Source organism: Alternaria hordeiaustralica (genome assembly GCF_023758085.1).
Source record: "Alternaria hordeiaustralica strain BMP 2776 chromosome Unknown scaffold_1, whole genome shotgun sequence".
Lineage (NCBI taxonomy): Eukaryota > Fungi > Ascomycota > Dothideomycetes > Pleosporales > Pleosporaceae > Alternaria > Alternaria hordeiaustralica.
This window is the reverse complement of record NW_026056773.1, coordinates 3,531,844-3,544,804: the sequence shown is the minus strand read 5'-3', so window position 1 is coordinate 3,544,804 and position 12,961 is coordinate 3,531,844. Positions and strand designations below refer to the sequence as shown.

Here is a 12,961-nt window from a genome sequence, read left to right as displayed (position 1 = left end):
TAGTAGATTAAGTTTCTACTATCTATCTTTTAAGTGTATTAGTATTATCTAGTTATTAGAAATCTAGGTAATAGTTTCTTAGTTAATCTAGATATTAGAGTAACTATTAGCTATAGTAAGTAGTGCTACTACTTTTGCTAGATCTCTATAAATAGTAATACTAGAGGCTATCTTAGTTTTAGACTCTACTATGTTCTTAAAGTCTAGTATAGCTATAAGTAAGTAATTTTCTAGGCTAAGGCTAAAAACTCTATCTACTTTAAGTAGAATAGCTAAACTAAAAGAGGCGTACTACTAAACCTTAACTAGATTTCTTATATTATTGCGTATAATAGCTTCTATATTTTAAGCGTTTAGAAGTATTACGTATAGCCTAGCTAGATAGAGAAGCTCTTTATTAACTTAGAGAATATAGTTAAAATTAGGTAATAATAGCTATAAAGAGGTAACTTTTACTTTTATTACTAAGTTTAGAAGAATAACTACTATGCTATATAACGTAAGCTTACGTAACTTATAAATAGCGCTATTCTTAGATTTAACTATAATTAGAGCTACTACTCTCTTGCAAAGTAGCTACCTTATTATTCTACTACTAATATTAATAATAACTTCTTATAAAATAAGAGTGTCTATTTTTAAAAGAATATTAGAGCTAAGCTAAGGTATAATATAAGTATAGATTCTCTAGAGTAAGAAGACGCGTTTACTAGAGTTAGTTATTAATAGTACGTAGAGAGTAATGTATGCAATCTAACATATTATAAAGCTTTCTAGTCTAGTACCTATATATTAGACTAGCTTTTCTAGGCTTTTCTACTTTACGCTTAGAAAGTTATCTTATATAAAGTTCTTATCTATAAAAGTAATTATAGCTCTAGTATTAGAGTAAATTATAAGGTTTATTCTGTCTCTTACTACTTTAATAGTAAGTTTAAGCTTATACTAATTTCTTATAAATATTATTCTATTAACTAGTAGAGGCGCAGTTAACTTAATAATGCGTATAGACTTTGTAATAGTAGCCTTATCTAGCTAGTAGCTTAACTAGGCTTTAGCCTTTAGGTTATTAACTTTATTAGAGTTAAGCACAACTATTATATAGATAGAAGCGTAGACGTAACATACTCTAATATACTTATAAAGCTAGTTATTAGAAGAGAAACGCTTCTTATAGTTATAGTAATAAATCTAGTATAACTCTTAACGTAGCTTTCTTAATATACCTTAGGTAACTATTCTAATAAAAGATGTTCTACCTTTCTCTTTATTCTTATCTTCTTTCTTAAAGGCTTTAATTAGTTAAGAGAGTTATTTAGAAGGTTTATAGTTCTTATTCTAGCTAGCCTATACGTTAGAATTAAAATTATTACTATTCTTATACTTAAGATTATTATAAGAATAAAAGAGTAATTCTTTAGTATTAGAATATAATAGAATTATAGACTATTTATAGAAATTAGAAGTATAGTTAGTTAGTATATTATTCTTAATTATAAAGCTAGGTTTATTATTAGTAAATAGATAGTTATAATAAGCTCTCTACATTCTACTATATAACTAAGTTCTATTACTAGCCTATTAGTTTCTTAATAGTAGATTATAGTTAAAACTCTCTTAGTTATTATATTAGTTACTAGAGTAGAAAGAGTTATTTTGCTATAGCTGCAATGCAGACGCGTTTACTTAGTTATTACTATTAGAGTAGCTATTACTTCTATTAGCGTTTAACTATTACGTATTAAGATTACTACAGCTATAATTACTACTCTAGTAGTTAGAGTTTCTTAGTAGGTAACTACTATATAAGCGTTTATAGTAACTATAATTTGCGTTTATAGAGTTATTACTACCTTAGTTATCTAACCTACTATTAAAGCGCTAAGAGTTATACTTACTAGAAGAGAGTTTAGTCTTAAAAATATTAATAAGTGTATATTTTTATTTCTCTATTATAGTAAGAAACTTATCTAAGAACGTAGTTGTAGTTAGTTATAAAAGAAAAGCGTAGATGTAAAAGTTAAGTAAGTTCTAAGCGTAGATAACGTACTAGTTCTTATTATAGTAGCTATATCTAGTATTCTAGTATAGCTGCTTTACTTTAAGGTACTATTTTACTAGTAAGTAGCCTACTACTATATTCTTTATAGTATATATTTACTTCTATAACTTACTTATTACTTTAGTAGGTTATATACAAAAGAAACTAAGTTTCTCTTTCTAGTAGTTAATACCTTCTCTACTAATTACCTTAAGGTAGTAATCTATACTAAGGTTAGATTAATACTAGAGTTAAGCATTACCTTTAAAGCACTAGTATAGGTTATTTTAAACTATATACTTAGGCATTATTCTAGAGGTAATTATAGTTTTTATAGCGTTAAGAAAGTTATATACGTAGTAGTAGTGCGTCTTACTAGCTATATTAGTAATATTCTCTAAGTAGTTATTTTATTTTATGTCTAGCTAAAAGAAACTAATTATATCTATCTAAAACTTTAAAAACCTGCCTATAGCTTTAATAATAGTGTTATTATTAGCTATCTTAGCTTTCTATAGCGTAAGAGCTTACTAACTTATACTATATCTAGAATAGGTACGTAGTCTAAACTACTACTAACTTACTTATAGAAATAGAGTATTATTAGTATACTATCTCTTACTAGCTTATATAGTAAGGTTCTAGGTCTACTAAGATAGAAGGTAATATTAGAAGAGAGGGCTAACTTTAATAGTATAGATAGCGCTTCTATACTACTAGAAGTAGAATAAAAGCGCTAGGCTATTTTCTCTACTTATATATAGTCTAGAGGTAGAGATGTTATTATTAATATGCACTTTAGCTAGGTAATATTAGAGTTTATAGAGTTACTAGAGCTACTAGAGTTATACGTATTAACTAAGTATAGCTACTATATATTATTTAAAGTTAGTAAATATATCTTAAATCTTAATCTAGCTAATAGATTCTTATTGCTAGTAGAGAGAGCTAATAGTAGCAGCGCTTCTAGTAACTAAGAAGTTCTTATACCTTAAATAGAGTAGTGTAGTATATATATTCTAGTAACTTATAAAGTTTAGAACTAGAGCTAGTGCGTATATATAGACGTCTTTAAGAGAGTTATTTACGTAATAAGAGAGGTAGTGTTGTAAAGCCTAGTAAGAACTTAGCTATTATCTCTAAAGTTAAGGCTACCTAAAAGATATTATATTAGAGCCTATTAGTATAGAGGCGCTAGACTACTATTAGTTAAGTAGGTTAATAATAAAGCTAGTAGATAATACTAGGTTTTTCTAAGGTTCTGTGCGCTAGAGATAGAGAGTGTTAGAGTAGTATTACCTATTATAGTTATCTTAAGAAACTTACGCTATCTTAATATTATTCTTATATAGCTATTTATAGTCTAATAGTATAAGCTTAGAGTTTTACTAGAAATTCTTTTTCTTATTACTCTGCTTATAAACCTTCTTTACTAGTAGTTATATAGGCACGTTCTATTCTAGACTAGTAGAGTAGTATTTAATTATAGTAGAAGCGTTTAATATAGCTTAGCTATACTAGCGTTAATAATCTTAAGTAGAGATACGTACTAAGAGGTATAAAGAGGCGTAGCTAGTTACTTATAAATAGGTATAACTTTCTACTTATAAGGTTAGTTAGAAGGCGCGCTATAAAGGTGCGTAAGTAGATAGCTAAGGCGCGTTTTTCTAGGCTACTCTCTAATCTTATATATCTTAGTTATATAGCTAGTATAGCTTAATAGTTAGTAAAGTATTACTATAAGCGTTAGAAATAATAGAAGGCGTTTTGTAATAAGTATCTACTTATAGAGGCTACTAGTTAGATAGTCTATTAGAGACTATAAGTGTAGGTAGTATATAGGTAGAGATCTAATTAGTGTATAACTAGCTCTAAGAGTAGGTATTAGTAATATCTTTAAAAGTAGAGACTTTTTTAGTAAAGTTATAGTTAGCCTTCTTTTATTCTTTAGAGTAAGCTAACTAGGTAGAAAGGTAGTCTAGTTTACTATTTGCTTTAAAAGAGGCATATTATAGACTAGAGATAAACTAGATACTTTTTTTAGGTAGTACTACGTTTACTTAGTGTTAGTTACAAAATAGAGTAGGTACTTTAAAGGTTTTAATAATACTACGTATAACTTACAAAACTTTAGTAGTAATAATAAAGTAGAAGAGATAGCTATTTAAGTAAGTAACTAGGTTATATACGTAAATAACAGCGTCTTTACTAAGAGCTAGTAGTCTAATAGAACTAGGCTAGTTAAGGTTAAGTGTAGTCTAGTTACTACTTATAAGAGCGTTATTAGTTCTATATGTTAGTGTAGTAGAAGTACCTTAGAAGAGGTAAGTAGAGAAGAAAGATATTATAGGTAGATAATTAGTAGACTAAGATATCTAGAGAAAACTATATATAGTATAGTGTATTATATAAAATTAAAGTAGTACTATTAATTAAAAGTATATTATAAAGAAGAATAGCTAGTAAGAAAGTAGAAGAAAAGCTTTTATACTAGTAGTATACATAATAGAGGTGCCTTCTACTAGTAGTAATATATAAGTGCTAGGCTAGCGTTTAGAGAAAGGTTAAAGTTACTAGTAATTACCTTTCTAGAGAGGCTACTTGCTAAAATAGTAGTTTAGGCAATTAAGAGTGTAGCGTTTAGAGAATTTAGGCCTAACTTAGGTAGTAATAAAGGTTATTATTTATAATTTATTAGAAAGGTAAGGTTAGGTGTAGAAAATCTAAACTATAATAATTCTAATATATTACGCTTAGAGCGTTAGGTATTCTTTAGAAGCTTGTTTAGAATTAGTGTTTCTCTAGTATAGTTATTAAGGTAGTGCGTAAGCTAGATTAACTCTAGTATAGTAGTTAGCGTTAGAGAACGCTTATTCGCTAGCTAGAAGTAATAAGGTATTTAGGTGCACTACGTTATATAGCTAATACTAGAGTATTACGTAATTCTTATGTTGCTTAACCTAAGTCTACTATTACTATAGAGATATTATATAGGTAATAAACTCTAGCGTAAGGCTTAGAAGTAGTTATTATTATATGTTGTAGGCGTAGAAGGCAGGCGTAATACTAGGTTTAAAGGTCTTGTAGAGAGATAACAAAGATAGTAGAATTATTATAATAAGTAGCTACTAGCTATTAGGTGTATAGGTATATTTATATAAAGTGTGTATTTGCTAAGGAGCTATCTAGGTGGAAGGAGACCCTAAGTACACCTTCCTTCCATGATCACGTGACACTCAATACATTCTCCCCCCTCATGTTCAGAATACCCGGAGGAATGGGATAGCGAGTCTGAGGTCCGATGTGGGGAACGTATTTGCCGTACTGGTATCCGTTGACGAAGAGGAGCATGCGTGCGATGGTACCTTTTGGAGCGCCGAGTTCAATGCCAATTGGGACATCGAGATCGGAATCGACGGAGAGAGAGAAAGTGGTGGTGAACCAACGAATGCCGGCGCCTTGGATACCGTCGGCGGTGGGACTGGCATCTTCCCAGGAAGATGTGTCAAAGCCGGGGAGGTGCCAGCCGAGGCGTTCGCCGTATAGGCCGCCTTCGTTCATAGGTCCTCTGACTGGGTCGATATTGCGCTCTCCACCTGCGTTACCTTGGATCTTCCATTGGTCGAACGAGATGTTCGTGTTGTTTCCACCGAGGAGTTGGGCACCTAGTATACCGCGAGGGTTTTCGGCGCCTGCGGGGCCTGTGGAGGTCTGGTCGTGACCAGTGTAGTCGGTTATCACTGTCAAGACATTTCCTTCGTCCTTCAATGTAACGTTCTTGAATGACAGCAAGGCTGTTGTTGAAGTAAGCGACGCGTTACCGGGATGGTAACCAATCGATTGACCGTTAAGCCAAGCCCCCCATCCAGCCGCTATACCACCTTGGACTGTGATGTTGAGTGATGATGCGGGTTTGTCGGAGAAGTATCCGCGGTAGATCTTGGCGCCAGTGTAGTACTTGTAGTCACTGCTGAAGAGTACAGGGAGAGTGAGTGGTTTGACTGGGCTCAGAGTGGTGTTCTTGTTGGCGACGACCCAGCTGCTGTCGTCGTACGAAGGTTGTATCTCAGGCGAAGATCCAGCAGCCTTAAAGTCTGAGAGCTCTGGAAGAGTAATCTTGCGGTCAGCAGTTCCTTCGATCTCAGCAGTAAGAGAACCATAGGGGGTCTTCGTTGTAGCGAGCTCCTTTCCATTCCAGGATATCGTTTCCGCATCAGAACCGGCGTATACCTCGATAGTCGTCGCATTTGCATTGTCGCCAACAACGGAAACTGTGCCGCCTGATGCACTGGCAGAGCGGACGAGATATGGCCCGAGCACGAAGATCTGGTGGTCGGGTGTGACGTTGGGGTCATCTGTCGTTGATGGCGCAAAGAAGGTCCATGCAGTCGGTATATCAAGCATATAAGCAAGAACGCCGTTGGAGAACTCAACGACTGTCGCACCCTTGCTTTGGGTGTACGAGAAGCTTGAGTAGGTGCCATTGGCCGGCTTACTCGCAAGGTCTGACTCCGCACCGTATGCCTTGAACGTTACGTTACCCTGTGATTTGAATGCGAACTCTCCTGTCTGGCCTTCGCGGGTGTAGAGTACGAGGACGGGCCGATCAAACAGGCCATAGGTAGCAATCTCGGCTGACGAGTAGAGCAGCGTTTCGTCACCCACAGCGTAGTCCGTGACTACCCATCGACTCTGACGGCCCGCAAGCTGCATGCTCGGGATCTCGACATCGCCCTCCGATGTCTTGATCGTTATCGAGAAATCGGTAACAGCGCGGGTACGAGTGTTGTTGTTCTCGGCAAGGTAGAATCTCCCCTCCGTATCGCGGCTTTTGAGCTGCCAAGTCCAGATTGCGGAGTTGTCGACCGCGTTTGCGGTGCCGTTGTTCTCCATAAACGTGTTGTGAAGGCCCTTGCTGACACGGGTGAATAGTGCAAGGAGTTTGTACTGCTTGAACTTGTCGCGTACTTCTCGTGTCTCGCGTAGCGGCGCGTCGTAGTCGTAGCTAGTGTACACAACAGGAGCTGCAGAATGGCCCCAGTTCGTGCCGCCGTATGCCATGTACAAGTTCAGAAGGCTAGCTCGCTGTCCGATCAAGCCCTTGTAGAATACATCTGCAAACTCCGGGCTCTGCTCAGCCAAACACTGGTCGAAGAAGTAGCCACCCCATGGCTGAAACCATCCACCTTCGAATTCGGGCAGATACTCTGGCTGAGTAGGTGAGACCTCCTGAAACCACTGGTAGTAAGTCCTGGGTAGGTTGAATCCAGTGTCGAGGTTTGTGCAGCTCATGCCGCCAGGGTAACTATCCAGACCGTAAACGTTGATCGCGCCGCCAACATTGTTGTAGTCAGTGGACCAACTCTTCGACCTGAAGCCCTTTTCGTTGTGTGACAAGGGTACGACGATGCCTGCGTCTTTAAAGGCGGACTTCAACTGTTCCATGTAGATGACCAGTGTGTTGTTGGCTTCGTAACGGGTTTGTTGCAGTTCGTTTTCGACTTGCGCTAGGATGACAGGTCCGCCGTTGGTGATCTGGTTCTTTGCGATGATCTCGCCTACTTCCGCTATCCATTCCGACCACGCTTGTCTATATGTCTCATCCGAAGTTCTGTACTTGCCACCACTTCCGTCGCTGGTCCACAGAGCGAAGCCACCTCCATTTGTCTCCGCGTTACAGTATGGACCTGGTCGTGCGATGACGTAAAGTCCGGCTTCATTGGCCATATCAAACAGGCGCTGGATATCTTTCCCCGGTGTTGTGAAGTCGTATGCGCCTTTCGATGCCGAATGGTACGACCAGAAGAAGTAAATTGAAACGGCGTTCATGCCGTTCGCCTTGAACTTCTGGAAGACGTCGAGCCATAGCTCAGGTACTGGGAGGCGAGCATAGTCTGGCAGATGCGAAAGTTGGGTTAGCACTCATCTCATTTACGCTTCATTCATCTCAAATCATCAACGTACGGAATTCTCCACTCATGATCATGACGCGCTCGCCATTAACCATGAGCGACCCATTATCCCACTCCACATCCGTTTGCAGGCCATTATCGGTCGCCAATACACCAAAGAACAGCGAGATCGCGACAGCAAACAGATGAAAGAACCGCATCTTGACTTCCTCGGTGATGAAGAAAAGTCAATGAGACGCGACGCGACTTTTGCTCTACGACATAGCTCTCGATCTCGCGTGCAACTAGCCCGTGGACTTCAGCCGCGGCCAAAGATCGCCATCCGGACCTGCGCGTCGCGGAACGATCTCATTGACGGTATAATGTTTGCCATGGAAGAAATGCTCAGCGGGGTAATATGCAAGGTACTAGCGACCCCAGATGTGTGGCGTTTGCGGAGGCGGGTGGAACGTCATTTGCCCGAGATGCCGAGGGCGCGTGAAGGAAGCTTGCGCCAGCGGGAAGGTTACCACAACGGGAAGGGAGGAAGTATATGCACGTCATGGAGGAACATGACATGTACTTTGCATCCTTTGCTGGTGTTTAGTAAACGCCCATAGGTGTTGTCAGGAGACATCGTGAGGTGGCTGGGAATAACGCAGATTCCCAATCTATGGCTGGTGGACGTACTAGCCATTTCCGGCACGCTACTTCACACGATGGAAGAGAGCTTTCCCACACCACTGCGCCGAAGTGGGCTGGAGCAGAGTCAAGCCTTTTAGTTTCCGTTCTTTCCGAGGCTTGTCACGCAACTCTGGCTATGCATTGACATGTTCACGAGGGTACCTTCGAACGACAGGCTTGGAAAAGTGGAAATCGGGCGGGTCCCATTCATTGGAGGATTTTCCGAAACAAATATCCCCTGACCACACCCACGCACTGAACAAGCGTTGCTTCGAGCGAACAAGTCCCTCTCATCTCTTCCTCTTTCTCCCCACTTGGTGGAGGATCTCGAAACAATCCCTCATCTGTTAGTATGGAGAATCTTGAATCGGGAAATTATGATCCCGTCAAGTGTAGATTCGATGTATCAGTAATTGGTTGGTGGCTAAGTCATTCACTCGTGTGTATCATTACTAGGAATTCGTATATATGTGTGGCGTACCAAGCATGTAGGCCAAGCAACCAAGCACTTCACTCGCTCTTTTAAGCCTTTCTTCAAATCAATCATCTTTCACAATGGTCGCCTTGACTCTTGGTATCTTCTTCACGTCGCTGGCGGCGTCCGCTGTGGCAGCCCCAGCCCCGGCCATCACTCCTGCACCCAAGCCCGAAGTCGTGAAACGTGCCTCCAGCTGCACCTTTTCGGGCTCGAACGGAGCTGCTGAGGCTTCTAAGTCGCAGTCATCATGTGCCACCATGGTCCTCTCGGACGTTGCTGTTCCTTCAGGCACTACTCTGGACCTTTCCAGCTTGGCTGACGATACCACCGTCATCTTCGAGGGTACCACAACCTGGGGCTACAAAGAGTGGAAAGGGTAAGCAATATCCAAGTACAAATGTATGAGACACGCACTGACTTCATGAACCAAATCTCAGACCTCTCCTTGACATTCGTGGAACCAAAATCACTGTCAAGGGTGCCGAGGGATCCGTCCTCGATGGTGACGGCGCTCGCTGGTGGGACGGTGAGGGTGGTAACGGCGGAAAGACGAAGCCCAAGTTCTTCTCCGCACACAAGCTCACCGACTCCTCCATCACTGGCATTACCATCAAGAACCCTCCTGTTCAAGTAGTCAGTATCAACGGATGTGACGGTCTCACCATTACCGACATGACCATCGATGCCTCGGAAGGCGACAAGGACGAGCAAGGTCACAACACGGATGGTTTCGACATTGGCTCGAGCAGCAACGTCATCATCGACGGTGCAAAGGTCTACAACCAGGATGATTGTGTTGCCGTGAACTCTGGTACCGTATGTATCCCCTGGGCATTGAAATGAAGACACCCGCTAACAATACGGATAGGATATCACCTTCAAGAACGGTCTCTGCTCTGGTGGACACGGTCTCTCCATCGGCTCTGTCGGTGGTCGTGACGACAACACGGTCGATACGGTTACCTTCTCGAACTCCGAGATCACCAAGTCCGTCAACGGCGTCCGCGTTAAGGCTCGCGCTGGCACGACCGGCAAGATCAACAAGGTCACCTACGAAGACATTACCCTGTCTGAGATCTCCAAGTATGGCGTCCTCATTGAACAGAACTACGACGGTGGTGACCTCCACGGTGACGCTGACACTGGCGTTCCCATTACCGGTTTGACGCTCGACAACGTCACTGGTGATGTCTCCAGCAGTGGCTACGACGTGGTCGTTACCTGCGGAAAGGGCTCCTGCACTGGCTGGACCTGGACAGATGTTTCCGTAACTGGCGGCAAGACCTACGACAAGTGCTCCAACGTACCCAGCGTTACCAAGTGCTCGTAGATGGTAGTTGTAGCCTTTTGTGGTGATGGCTTGAGCCTTTCTCATCTGGGGTGACACACATTTCATTCTCGGTTCTGGCATGTCGTCAGAGCTTCGCAGTCATTCCTTTTGCTGCGCTGTAAATATCCTGTTCTCTTTTGCATCTTTAGAAGACCACAATATACTCTTATTTTGAAACTGTATGTGCGACGAGTACTCCCACGAATAAATGTTTATTTGATTTGATGCAGTGACGACGCGGTGTCGGATTCGTGGGTGTTTGGCCATACGAGACCGTGCTCATGGTTTCCGCTGTCAGCGGTGGAGCCGGGTCTCGTAGAACTGGGCGGATAAGCGGCATGTCGCAAGATTGAATCCCAGCATGACTGAGATCTCTTTCGCACGTTAACCAGCGCAACTAGAATTGGAAAGAACCTTAAGAACATTTTCCGCATCAAATCAAGTTGCCTTGGTTGCATTGGCACACTGGTCTAGATGTTGATGCGCTACGTCATGCCCCCAAGCTTCCAGTCGTGGAGCCGACGCTAGGGCGGCTCGCGGCGGCAGCCACACCAACGCGTGCGCGTTTCCATCCCTTATCACCAACTTGACGCGTTAACGAGACGCGTCAAAATGTACCTCGATTTCATTATCAGCCTGTACGAAACGCTACTTGGCTTCCATCATCTTTATCACACTCCTGAACTTCACCCGGCTAATGCGAATTCGTGTACCTTGCTTCTTCCAAACCTCTCCTCCCAGAGATCTTCTCATTAATCCCATAGCGATGCAGTGCCTCTTCCGAGCCGAAGTACTTCACGGTCTCCGTTACGAGCTTCGCGACTGCCACGACCTCATCTTTTGCATCCGGTGTGACCTCTTGCAATGTTCGACTCAATCTCTTCAGATTCTGGATTTGCAGCTCGATTCCGTCTAGGCTTGAATGAATGATGAAGCTTAAGGTTTCTGTAGGGTCTGGTTCACCGCTGATATTCTAAGTCAGAGAAGTTTCCGTCGACGTCTCGAGAGCACATACCTGTCGTCATCTCCGTCCTCGAATAACGTCTCGTCGTCGATCTCAGGAAGCTTTTTGAACTTCAGATCCTTCGGCTTGGCCTTGAAGCAAGCGTCGTGTAATTCTGCCACCAGATACAACAGTCGGTCTAGGCTTCGCGATGCGGCGTCCACGACTTCTCTCTTATGCTTATCCACCGTAGCCATACCCTCGAGGTTTGAAAGATGAGCCCACACTTGCAGATCGAAAGCAAAAGCTTTAGTGTGTTCTACTATCTTGTCGAACGTGAGATCTTGAGGTTCCGCAGCCTCAACATCCATGTATGGAGCACACGTGCTACTGATCTGGTCCAGTTTGTTTTGTAGCGTCGCATATTGGTACTGAAGTTCCGGCCGTGCAGTGGGTGATCTTGGGCTAGCGCTCGGGCTTCGCTTCACCCTAAAAGCCAGATCGCTTGTGGGCAATGGAGGATTGTCTTGGTGGATTTCCACTTTGATGCTTGGTTTCTTCTGGTGCTGCGGCTTGCCTTCGTACCTTACAGGTAGTTGACTTGGCAGGACTGGCTCGTTGGTCAAGTCGTAGCCGGAAACTGGTATCGCGCTGGGCCGGACCTCCTGAGTGTTGTACCGTCGTTCTGACCTTCTGTCCCTTTGACCAGCTTCTGAACTCGATCGCATCCTCCCAGTAGTTTCGAAGACGGGGACGCCGAGTCGGTCAGGCGTTGTAGGAGAGTTAGAAATTCGTGGAGATGAGGCTGTACCATGCCGACTGTCATGATAGCGTTTCATTTCTTGTTCGCGACTCCTTCGATCCCATCTCGCCTTTTCTTCTATGGTATCGACGTAGCCTCCTGAGCGCGATCGAGTATGACTGGGATTCCGATGACGTTCGTCGACTTCTAGGAAGTCGGTTGAAATGGTCGCCATCGCACGGAGTCGCAACTAATGGAGGAACGGAGATGATCAAAAGCTTTTTACGTGGTACGAACAAAGGCAGGCATGTGTGTATAACGAAGAAACCTGCTCTGTGGTATGCATGGAACGTTCTGTCTGGTACTGCGCCCAGTGTCAAGAGAAATTTGTCAGTGGGGTCGAGAACTCAACAGAAATGAAAAGATGTAGGAATGCCACGCTCATATGAACAGTGCGACCCAATTGCCTGATCAGGCAGCTGACTTCAGACGCCTTTGGGGGCCGTTGGGGGCTGAGCACCACCAAACGGTAACGTCATCCCTGTGCCGCTATGCATGGAGCCAATTCCGACCAATGTCACCTCAATACCCCACACCAATGCCGGTGAGCTGATGTTCGCATCTGTTCAGCCGCAATAGTTCGTGGGTCATGAGGCCGCCCATTTAATGTCGAAAATACTTCAGGCTGCCGCCTCTAAAAGATGGCCCAGCCCCCATCCGACCGCGCTGATATCCTGGACTCGCACTACATCTTACACGAAATTGCACCATACAGTTCCTGCGCTCCGTAGCTATTGCGGTTACACGACTCAAAGTTTTCCCGACTGTGCCGCACGCGAGTTTACTGCTCCT

At 42.4% G+C, this 12,961-nt stretch overlaps 3 protein-coding genes across 3 annotated transcripts; 1 reads left to right on the top strand and 2 right to left on the bottom strand.

Annotated features, from left to right (window-relative positions):
• Positions 1–5,266: 5,266 nt before the first annotated feature.
• J4E84_001142 (uncharacterized protein) lies at positions 5,267–8,153 on the bottom strand (the record flags this gene model as incomplete). Its single annotated transcript, XM_049383776.1, has 2 exons — positions 5,267–7,935; positions 8,006–8,153. The coding sequence occupies 2 exons, from the start codon at positions 8,151–8,153 to the stop codon at positions 5,267–5,269; spliced, it is 2,817 nt and encodes a 938-aa protein (XP_049249294.1).
• Positions 8,154–9,171: 1,018 nt separating this feature from the next.
• Positions 9,172–10,424, top strand: J4E84_001141 (uncharacterized protein; the record flags this gene model as incomplete). The annotated part of the gene is made up of 3 exons (XM_049383775.1): positions 9,172–9,470; positions 9,532–9,910; positions 9,963–10,424. 3 exons carry the CDS (start codon positions 9,172–9,174, stop codon positions 10,422–10,424), a joined length of 1,140 nt encoding a protein of 379 aa, XP_049249293.1.
• Positions 10,425–11,118: 694 nt separating this feature from the next.
• On the bottom strand, positions 11,119–12,344 carry J4E84_001140 (uncharacterized protein; the record flags this gene model as incomplete). The annotated part of the gene is made up of 3 exons (XM_049383774.1): positions 11,119–11,389; positions 11,440–12,007; positions 12,179–12,344. 3 exons carry the CDS (start codon positions 12,342–12,344, stop codon positions 11,119–11,121), a joined length of 1,005 nt encoding a protein of 334 aa, XP_049249292.1.
• Positions 12,345–12,961: the final 617 nt, after the last annotated feature.